Below are 11452 nucleotides of genomic sequence, written 5' to 3' on the forward strand. Positions count from 1 at the left end.
GCTGGAGGGGAAGGGGTGGGGGCATGCTGCAGGCACAAGGCAGCCACAGGGAAGGGGGAGGGGGGGCAGGAAAGAGTTAAATTAAAGAAGGTGGGGCAGCCAGCAGAGGAAAGAACAGATGTGACAGCAAAGCAAAGAGTGCTAATGGGTGTTGGTGGTGGAAGAGGGGGCTGAGCTGGGCTGGGGGTTGGGATGTGGGGAAACCTTGATAAGCTGATGGGGGAGCCTAGCAGGGTGCTCTGTTAGGCCCCTCTGGGGTTGATTGGGGTGAGGGGCAGTCCCAGCCCCCACTTCCATCCCTACCTGCCATGGGATGGTTATAAGGCAACCAGGGAAGGGGAGACTTGTTGGTCTGGTCACAGCTGAGACTTTAGGGACCCTGGGAGCCATGGCTAGGCATCTAATTCCCCATCAGCCCCTAGGAGGCTGGGTGTCTAATTCTCCTACAGTCCTTGGAAGCTCTGGCTGGGGAGGGGTGTAGGGGCCTGGCCTCACGTCCTGGGCTGGCCTCTGCTCCAATACCCACCTTGCCTCATGCTGGAGCCCATAGCCTGGCTACAGGGGCAACACCCACCTTGAAGCCCCCCAGGAAGCAGGAAGGTGCTGTGGGGGGCAGAAAAATTAAACACAAAAAGGGGAAGGGGTCACTTAAAGGCTGTGCTGTTTCCCTGAGGGTCCAGCAGGGGCCAAAGCCCCTCTCTGGGCTACAAGGCCATTTCCTTCCTTAGGATCTCCCATTCAAAAGGTGATCCAACCAAACCCTGCTTAGCTTCAGATAAATGCCTGGTGCTGCCTGAAGCTCCACAGCAGGGGGACACACAGAAGGTCAGGCAGGGATCAGGCCCTCTCAGCTCAGATGGGCCTAGACTGCAGGGCCTCACCTGTCTTAGCAGCAGGGGGCAGAGCCTTGCCTGGGAGTTTTTGGAAGGCGGAGGCAGGAAGAGCATGGATTTGAACCCCCATCCTCCTGGCTTGGCAGGAGCAGCGGCCCTCAGCTACATCTGTGGCAAGTCAGGGGATACAGTAGGAGCCTGGACACATGGGTTCTATCCCTCCTCTGGGAAGGGAATGGGGTTTGCTGGGTTAAAGCAGGGGAACTGGGAGCCCAGACATCCAGGTTCTACTGGGAAATAAGTGGGAGCTGATGGGTTACAGTAGGGGGGCTGGGAGCCCAGACACCTGGGTTCTAGCCCAGTTCTGGATTGAGAATGGGGTTAGACTTTGTTATGACCAACAAGCTCCCTCGCCTGGGACACTCAGCTGGACCCCATCTTCCCCTTCCAGCACCACCCCATGGAGGAGCAACGAGGGGGCGGAGACATCAACAGCAGGGAGAGGAAGAAAAGCCACATCAGCTGAGATCAACCTCTCTCACCTAAACCTTGGGTGTAGCCAGATCCCAAACTACTCAACAAACCAGAAGCTGGAGGTGTCTGGAGTCATGTCTTCCTTGGCAAAATGTGGCTGCTTCTGGGGTGCAGCATGGCAGGCATTGAGCAGTGAGGAGCTGTGGAAGCCGGTTTGGGGCAGGAGGGATAAATCTGGTCTCAGGAAACAGCGGGTGGAGTTGGGGGCTAGGTCCGGCTCTGAGCTTATAGAGAGTGATGAGCCTTCTAAGGACCCCACAGTCTATACTGTCAACCTCACTCCTACAATTAACAGTTGGAGCCTAATACCATATTTTCTTAGATATAACACACACATCCCACCTTAAAACAGCTGTTGGAAACTGACCTGTATTGTATACAAAAAACACAGTAAGAGCAGTTTCTGCTGCTTATGCTTCTGTGGGATGAAAACAAAAATATCTGTGCCCATGGCAGGAAGCAGAACATGGTTGCTCCTCAGGCCCGTTACACGTTACATACATTGAGCACTTAACTGGTGAATCATGCAGTACATTTAGACCAGGCACAGGTGCAAAGTCATTACCACACCATAAAAATGGCCATCCAGCTACAAAGTTAATGCCTTAAAATGTGTAACTTTATAGCTGGTTTCTATCCAGCTTGAATTTGAATATATAACAGGGCCCCAAATGACTTACAGCAAGGATCTGCTTTTAGTCATTTCACCTTTCAAAAACAAGTGGTGAATCTTATTCTGGGCACACTGTAGGTGAGAAATTATGGTATTTGTGCTAGACAGTTTTTAAGGGAAAAATCTATTTTGGGGTTGGTGGGGAGACCCAGCAACCTGGATGGGTGCTGTGCATAGGCAGCCCTTCATAAGGGAATCAAGGCCTATTGTAGTATTCCCTAGCATATGACAAGCCTTCTCTGGAAAATTATGGAAGGGGCACATTCTTAAAATGAGGAAATGCAGAACTCAAAGGTTCTGATCCTGTAGAAGCCGCACTGCCCAGCCCCTCTGTGAGCCAGCCCGTGGGGCCTGCTACTAGAGGGTTAGTAACACAGACCCATTTTTGCTCTCCCTGCTTTTGTCAATTCATTCAAAAAAAAAATCAAAACTAAGAAACATTAAACAGCTCCTATGAAGAAGGAAAAGGTCTTTTCCGTCTTGCTGCAGAGGATCACTACATGGACCAATGGCTCAAAGCTGAAGCCAAGTAGGTTTAGTTTGGAAGAAGGTTTTCCTGATCTCCATGTTAGAGCAGGGAGGCAGTGGAACAGATGCCCAGGGCAGTTGTGGCCACTCCATCACTGGAGGGTTCAAGGAGAGGTTGGACAGCACTGGTCAGAAATGACCTAGGTGTACTGACCATGTTCTACTCCGGGGATCTTTCAAGCTTTGCTGGGTGTCACATGGGGCTGGAGGAAAATCTTCCCACTCTTGATAGTATGTGTCAAGGTGTTTTTAAACCTCCTTCAAAGGCATTGGTTGTTGGCTACAGCCCAGGCTGGGGATGGCACCTGTACTGAAGCTCCTGCTAGAACTCAACCCTGGAAGTTCCTGGCTAGGTCTTGCCTCTCTGCACAGGCAAAGATTGATGCCAGATTTGGGGTCAGGAAGGAACTTTACCCCATGGTCAGATTCATACAGACTGCAGGGGGGGAGGGGTTGCCTTCCTCTGTAGCAGAGGCCCAGCATTTACCTGGGAGCTCTTGAGCATATATTAACAATTTTTTACAGCAGCAGGACATTGGCCACCATGGTCCCCCTGCTTTTCCTGTGGTGGGATCCGATGTGATATCTGGTGCTATGTCAGGTTTGACAGAAGTTTTATGAAAAGGTTACATGATGGATTTGTCTGAGATGGTTTGGACAGGGCTGATCCTGCCTCAGGCAAGGGGTTGGATTAGATGTGACCTTCAGAAGCCCCTTCCAGCCCCACTTCTCTAAGAATTACGTCAAGGACATGTTGTATGTGAGGAAATATGGTAGTTCCTCCTGCTACTGACCACCCAGCTTCTCTCCCCACAGCTCTATTCAGGGCTGTATCTCAGCCTCCCTTGGAAACCCAACCACACCCAATCTTCCTAAACTCCAGGGAACTTTGGGACCCCTTTCCCTTGCCCTCCGGTTCTCAGCTCATTAGCCTTGCCCCTCCCTAAGCTCCCACATGACACAGGATCCTTCCAGCCCTGAACTGGTCAGCAGCATCGTGTTCCACCCCAGAAGCAGTTGTACCTGCGTAGTGGACATGGAGGAGACTCTCCTACCTCCAGGAAGCGCTTTGAGGGGCTAGTGGAGGAAAGGAATGAGATGCCAATGGGCAACCTACACAGGACACCCCCCAGCCTGTGGTAGATTGGGGTGGACTGACGGATGGAAGAGACATGGCAGAAAGGAGGCACAGACAGACAGACAGAGGGGTGGTGGGGGCAGGGGGGTGAGGCGAGAGGACGCGAGGGGGGGGATGAGAAAACGCCGTGGTACCTGCTCGCTGGGATGGAGCGGGAGCGGGGCTTAGAGTGATCACAATAACTGGACGGGAGGAAGGAAGAAAAGAACCATGAACGCGGCGCAACCCGGAGCTGCCCCGGGCGCCCCAGGGGCAAATAAATTGTATGGGGGGGAAGGGAGAATGGGGAGGGCAGGGGGGACTGAGGAGGGAATGGGGGGAGGGGGAAGAACCACAGAGCCCAGGGAAGGGGGAGGGGAGGTTGCAGCTGCCCCACCATACCTGTGCTAGACCTGAGGCCCCACACCCCCATCAACTGAACTCTGCCCTTCCGATGCCCCAGCCTTGCCCCGCCCAGGGACCTGCCACCCACTCCAATTCAACTGGACTCCAACCCTGATGCCCTAGCCCTGCCTCCCTGCAACACACTGGCCACAAGCCTCCAACACAGGCTCCACCCCTAGTCCCTTCCCCAATGTCCTGGAGGCTTCACCTGCCCTGACTCCAACCCCTACCCCTCAATCCCTCCACTGCCATGACAACTCCTTTCTGATGCCCCACCTGCCCTTTCAGCACTATGGTACCCCCACAACTTCACCCATACACTCCTTCCAACACCTTGGCCCCGCCCCCTCTCATGCTCCCAGGTCCACCCCAGGACACACTGGCCCCAACCCCTTCTGACCCTTCCCACATGCACCCTGACACCCCACACAGCTCTATCTGCCCTAACAAATGGCAAGGTGAGGCCCAGGATATGCCTCTGCCAAGCGTTCCCTCTAACCTGTGCGGTGTGCAGCCACAGAAGGAATGCTGCCCCCTCCCCAACTGGGCCTAGATTTTATCACCTGATTCTCGTCCCCCCAGATCACACTCCCCCAGCACTGCATGGCCCCAAGATGCGTCCCCCAACCCCAGTCTGACACTTCCCCCCCACTCCTCCACCCCCTGCCCATCTCTAGCTTGGCCCAAAGCCACTGAGAGCAGCACAGGGGCTTAGGCTGCTCTACTGATCACTCCCCATTCATACCAGCACCAATCCCCAGGCCCTGCGTGCGCATGGCGCCTGTTTCCCCAGACTGCATCCTGCCACTTTTCCCAAGCCCTGCTGGGGCCCTGCTGAGGTTAGATACAGGTCACAGTGCCCCACAGCTTGATGGCTCACACCCCCCACCCAGGTCACAGCAGTTTCTAGCCACAGCACCAGCTTCTCACATCACCTTAGTTACCCCACCCCCCCCAGCCCAGGATCAACTGTTCTTTTGGATCTCCCAAGATCACTGCTCTTCCATCTAGATGGGGGGGGGGGTCTGTTTCCTGACTTTAGGCATGCCATAAATTAAGCCCTAAACCCTTCCAGAGTGCTGCTGTGATCTGCTGTTCTGCTTCCTGTTCCCTGCCTTGTACCCCCCTGCCTCCTCCCTGATCTACTATAAGCACATTATCCACCCCTGTGCTCTGGACCCTTTATTCTCAGAATAAAGGCTGCTGCAGAGGGGGCTGGGGTGACTAAGATACCCATTGCTGACATACTGGGCAGAGACATTCCCTCCAGCCACTGTGCAGTGAGAAGCCTGCGCCCATCAATCAGGCCCTAACATGGAACTGACTACCACCACCGCCTCCCCACACCAACTAGGGCCACCCCAAATACTAACCCCAGAACCCCTCACTGCTCCCAGGAGCCTGGTGGGTGTCAGACAACCTGAGAGATGAAGAAGGGCAACAAGGACAGAGCAAACCAGGTGGGGCCACAGATACAGTTGCACCCCTCTGACCCCTGCTCTACGGAAACCAACTGCCGGGGAAAAGCAGTGGCAACAGCAAAGGAGTCAGTTAACTCCATGAATTTTTATCATGCCCCTAATTCTTGATAATCTCTTTGCTCCACAGGCATTGATGACCCCCTCTATTTTTTTTAACAGTCTTAATGTCCCTCTACTCAAACCATTCTTTCTTCTGCAATGTCACTGTCTGTTATCCAGTCCTGGTCATGTCCCTCTCCTATTTCCCAGCCCTGCAGCCTGTTTTTAAGCTCTAGCTAAAAGCCTTCACACAAGTGTGGTCAGATTAACTCAGGTATAAAAATGACTGGTACCATAAAAGTGATGCTGCAGCCATGACAGTCCAGAAAATATCTAAGAGGCAAGAGTTTCTTAGGGTAATTTTTTTCTATTGAATCAACTGCATAGTTGGGATAAAGTTAGACAAGCTTTCAAATGCAAGGCATTCACGTGAGACTTCAGGAAGACTGCCATATATTTGAAATTCTGTCTAACTTTATTCCAGTTGCATAGTTGGTCCAATAAAAGAAATCACTGTAAAAAAACCCTTGCTTCTCCTATACAAGCGAATGACAAAGTATCAGAGCCGCTGCCAAGACGACTAGATTTTCCTGCATGAATCTGAATGAGGCAGACGTTGAACTATTATGACTCCAAAATTAATGACACTATCTTTTACTATTTTCTACCTAGTTTCTATTGTTTTTTCAACTTAATGTAGAACCTAGCAAATCAGTGCATATGTCAAGACAGTAGCATGGGTTTTTGTTTTATCTTAAACTGAATGCCAAATGCCATAGTGTAAGCCCCCCAACTCATTAGTAAAATTTCCAGTGTCATGTTGTATATACACTAATGCAGCACATCATCTGCACCCCCTTTTCAAAATCCTAGATTTGCCCATGGGAAAGGACATCAGCTATTAGCTCCACAGACACCCCCAGCTCAGAGCTGCCCACCCAAGGGGCTGAAACAGAACCCCACCAAATGTGACTCTGGGTCCTGGAGCACCAGCCAGAGGTCCCATCCTTGTGCAGGGATCATCAGGGGGTGGATTTGATTATAACCAACACCACCTTGGCAAAAAGAGTGCAGAAATACCATGTGACCAAGCTGCCTGCTAATTAAGGAGTAAACCCTTCCAGATGTTGAAATCAGAGTTCATCTGACAGGACAGACCAGTGAGGCCCTGACTCCAAAGGCTGTCATCTGGGATGGTTTTGCAGCCATTCTACAGGGCAAGGAGAACTGGGAGCTAATGCAGGAAGCAGGTGAAGCTGCAAGTCAGGCAGGCTGGCAGGGCCCTCCTCAAGAGACCCATCCAACCTGCTCACAAACACTTCCAGGCATGGAGATTCCCCAGCCCCGAGGGGATCAATGTGGGCACTAACCACACCCCAGAGCCAGGAAGCCCAGCCTCACCTCATTGCAATCTCCCTTGTTACAATATAAGGCCAGGTACCACATTTCCCAACATAACACACACCCATAAGACCGACCCACATCTTGTTTTGGGAAAGGCAGAATGAAGAAAATAAAGAATGTTTGAAGAGTGACAGCTGCAAAGGAGGGATGCAAGCTCATCTTCAGCTCACTCCCCTGACTCATCTTTCCTGTTCAGCCAAAAGCTGAAACGCTAGCTGCTCCTGAAGCCTGGTCTCCACAGATAAAACGACAATTCTGAAAAGACCTAAAACCAATCTGTTAGGGTGTGAAATGGGAAGAGAGAGACCAGGAGCAGTGAGCACACAGCCACATTGCCAGAAGAATTCACAGCTGGAATATCAAGATCATTAAAAAGGAGAGAGGGTTGTTAACACCTTGGAAGACCCCGCCCCAGCTGGAACAGGAATGAGAGGTGGGAGTGGGGCTTCAATTCAGGACAGAACATCAGCTTTCCTAATTAATACATATACCCCAAATTTGGAAGGATAACTCTTGGGAGAAAGGTGTGCAAGTTATATGAGTAAACATGGTAATTCTCCCCCCCATCAGCATTCCCTCTAAGCTGTACAGTCACGCAGATGTGCCTGGCAGTGTGGCATGAGCAGGCCTGCACGGCCGCACACTGCACAGCTTAGAGGGAATGCTGCCCCCCACCTCCCAAACGATGGATCCCAGTTTCTTGATAATGGCCATTTCAAATTCTCCCTCCACCTTCTCTTCTCCAAGACCCATTCAAATTTTGGGTCATCCAATCTTTTACCTCTCTTCTGCAGACTCTTTTGAGATCAATTGTGACCCCTGAATCAGGACAGGACCACATTAGGCTACCAGTTCAGTCAAAAGCAGCCCCAGCTCAGATGTCTCCAACTCTCACAGCAGCAATCCTCCGGCAGGGTGATGCAGCAGCCCAGGATGCTTTGAGATCACTTTGAAAGTGCCTTGAATACTAGCCCTGTTAGCATGCAAACATTGACACAATTCACAAGATCAGTCCAGAGATTTCCAACAGGAATCCAGAGCATCCAGACCCTCCTGCCCTGCTCTGGGATAGCTGAGTTCCTTGCACCAGGAGAGAAGAGCTCTAGAATTTTTCCCACTGAGGGAAAGCCACGGACAGGTGTTTTCCAAGGGAGACCTGAAGTCTAACAAGCGTGAGAACAACCATCTTGGCAACCCCGACACAGGCTCCTTCCTTTGAGGCTCAGGAAGACTAATGTTGGAGCCTTCTCAAAGCAGAGAGAAATCCCCAGGTACTGCGAGGGGACCCCACTGAATTTGATGGAGCAGGTTTAAAATGAAGCAAAGGAAGGACTTTGACATAGCAGCACATTGGCAATGGGTGGAATTTGTTGCCAGGGCAGACAGAAACAGATAAAGATTCTGGCTGATGGGGGAGGGGATACAATGTCCCCAGGGATAAGAGGACAAGACGGAGGCCAGGCACTAGGATAGTTGAATCCAGATCCCTGTATCAGTCACCTGAGAAATTGTGGAATGAACCAGAGGAGATCTGAGGCAGGTCTCCCCATCTCCACGACCTCTCAGCAGCTGTCAATGGGTGGATGCAGCTCCACTGGCAGGAGACAAGAGCAGGGGGAGAACCCCCCCCCCCTTTAGATAAGGCTGATCCTGCTTCAGACAGGGGAGTGGACTAGATGCAACCTCTAAAGACCCTTTCCAGTCCCACTTCGCTAGGATTCTATGACCCAAGATCCTGGATGCCAACTCTGTGACCTTCAGCCACCCAATTTCACTTTTTCTTGTCAGTCCTATGCTAATTTCCCTGCTCACCTGGCTGAGAAGAAAAGGATTCCCAAGGTGGGGCAACATTTGTTTGTCTTGATTTAAAAGGCAAAGAACAGCAGATCCTGGGGGGTTTGGATCACAAGCACAATATAGGGTTCTGGGCTGATATCATCAGAATGTCAGCAGAAGAGTCTGATGGATGCATGATGCTGCTGAATATCAATTTCCCAGTGTTTTACCCTAATGGATCACATCAGCTTTGGGCTCAGGGTCCTGGGGATTCCCTCCAGGCATCAGGACACCTGGATTCTATCCCCAACTCATTGATACCCTGAGGAATCTCAGGAGATAGCATTTCTCCTTCTCTGCCTCTTCTTTCCCTTCTGCCCCTTCTTCGTCCTAGAACATAAAGGCTCTGGGGTTAGGAGTGCATGGATTTACATAGCCTTGGCCCCTGCAAGCTGCCCCCTCTGGGAAAAGGAACTGGTTTCTTCTCTGATGCAACGGTAAGAGGAGCAGAGGCTTAAATGCTCATTCACCTCCTACTGCCTTGACTGATCACTTAGGTCTGTGATTCTTAACTAGGTGCCACAGCATTCTGGGGTGACCCAAGTTCCTTCCAAGGATGCTGCATGGTGCCATGCAATGTCAGCGCTGTCAAGTATGAAGACATGGTTCTCCTGACAAACCTAGAGATTTACAACAGGAAGCTACAGGGCTCAAACCCTTCTGCCCTGCTGGGGGCTGGGTGAGTTCGTCACAATAGACAAATTGCTCCAGGATGTTTCTGTAGTCAAGAAACAAGTGAAAACCAAGAGCTGGCATTTTCCAAGCGGGGCACAAGTCTATTGGAGGAGAGGGGGGCCGAATCTGGAAATGCTGAGAGCCACTGGCTTAGGTCTTATGTTCAGCTCTGCTCAGACACAGAACAGCCATTTGATCAATTTCACCTGCCACTAGTCCATTTTGCTTGTCTTGGACTGGAGGCTGGTCAATGTCACTTGTCGCTTGTCAATTTCACTTGCCACCAGCCAGAGGCTGGTTGAATTCACTTGCTACCAGCAGATTTCACTTGCCTTGGCCTGGAACCTGGCCTATTTCACTTTCCACCAGTCTATTTTGCTTGGCTTGGACTGGAGGCTGCTCAGTTTCAGTTGCCATATCAATTTCACTCATTACAAACAGTTCTGTGCTCCAGCCATAACTGGTTTCAAGCACTTCAGGAGCAGCAGCTATTTGTTCGCATTATAATAAAATCATCCTTGCACTGAGGACAAGGCAGGGATCACACCCCCCCACCCCACCCCGATCAGATGGGCCTGGACTTGGGGGGGGCTTTACTTGCCTCTGCAGCTGGGGATAGAACCCTGCCTGGGAGTTCTGGGGCAGGATTTCAACTCATGCCCTCCTGGGCAGGGCATAGGGCAGATCAGGGGTGTTGGATACTTCAGGACCAAGAGGGCTATTAGGCAAAAGAGCTGGGGGACTGGGCTGGGTCAGACGGGGCTTAGCCTGCCTAGGGCAGGAGTCTGGGCTGGAGCAGACCCCTGAAGCAGCCCTGCCAGCCTGGCTTTGCTCCCATCCTCTGCAGCCTCCCCTCTGTCTATGTGCCAGGCTCCTCCCAGGACTCAGGGACTGTCCTCAGGTTCACCGTGATTTGTGCCAGGCCCACGCATCGTGAATCCAAATTTGGGCAGGGGGAGGGGGGCAGGGCGCTTCTTGCTTCCTCTCCAGGTCCTTCGTAACAGTTTTGCCGGTCTCTTGAACTCTTACCCAGCCCAGGCCCAGGCTCCAAAAAGGCTGGATCAAGCCGATCTCTCCTGCTCCCAGAGATCCAAGCAGATCCCATAGTCGGTGAGAAGAAGGATGGGGCTGCAGAGGGGCAGGAAAGGCCAGCTGTAATCAGGAATCCTCCACAGCCTAGCCACGGGCTCCAAGCAGGCTGGATCCAGCTGATCCCTCCTGCTGCTAAAGTTACAAGGAGATCCCAGAGGCAGCAAGATCAAGGATAGGGCTGTGGAGGGGCAGGGAAGGTACCGGGCACTTCGGCAGCTGTGCTAAAGGATGCCAGCTGCCACTAAATCTAGGAGAAAATCCAGGTACATCGGGGCTGAGAGATGCTCACACAACCTGCTGCCCATCACTCTGTGAATATCAGGACACTCCAGCTCCACCCCCTGCCATATGGCCCAGTCCATATAGGCTTTCCAGAACCCAGCCCTCAGGCTTCGACTTGCCACCAGTCAGGCGGGGAACCCACTGCATTCATCTCAGGTGCCAGGGTTTGGCTATGCTGGGGATAGACTGCAAAGGCAGCAAGGGAAGAGCTGCTACAGACATCACAAGGGCTTCCCCCCCTTCCTCAGCAGTGCTGAGCTAGGGGTGGCGATAGGATTGCCCATGCTCCTGCTGGGACTCAACCCCAGAGGTCCTGCCTAGAGGGTCTTGCCCTCCCTCTCAGGCACAGCCAAACATTGCACTAGGGTCAGGAAAGAATTTCTCCTCCTGCTCAGATCAGCATGGACTTGTGGGGTGGGGGGGAGAGAGGAGGAGGGAGCTTCCTTTTCCTCTGCAGTAGAACAGCCTCTACCTATGGTCTCGCCAGGGCACTGATTTCCCTCAGCAGTCTTCAGCCCCTGCCAGCTCTCAGTCCCCAGCTGCCACTGGACAC

At 52.2% G+C, this 11452-nt stretch overlaps 1 protein-coding gene across 2 annotated transcripts in view; it reads right to left on the bottom strand.

Annotated features, from left to right (window-relative positions):
• The window catches only part of MAP2K7 (mitogen-activated protein kinase kinase 7), a 15927-nt gene extending 12902 nt beyond the window's left edge, over positions 1-3025 (bottom strand). The window contains exon 1 of one of the 2 annotated variants that reach the window (XM_025192768.1): positions 1735-3025. Coding sequence is in view for 1 of the 2 variants with exons in the window: in XM_025192767.1 (XP_025048552.1) it covers positions 527-548 (22 nt within the window). In the remaining variant the exon portion in view is untranslated. The other variant, XM_025192767.1, reaches the window with a different exon arrangement.
• Between the last annotated feature and the right edge of the window lie 8427 nt (positions 3026-11452).

This window comes from Alligator sinensis, unplaced genomic scaffold (genome assembly GCF_000455745.1).
Source record: "Alligator sinensis unplaced genomic scaffold, ASM45574v1 scaffold1892_1, whole genome shotgun sequence".
In the NCBI taxonomy this organism is placed as follows: Eukaryota; Metazoa; Chordata; order Crocodylia; family Alligatoridae; genus Alligator; species Alligator sinensis.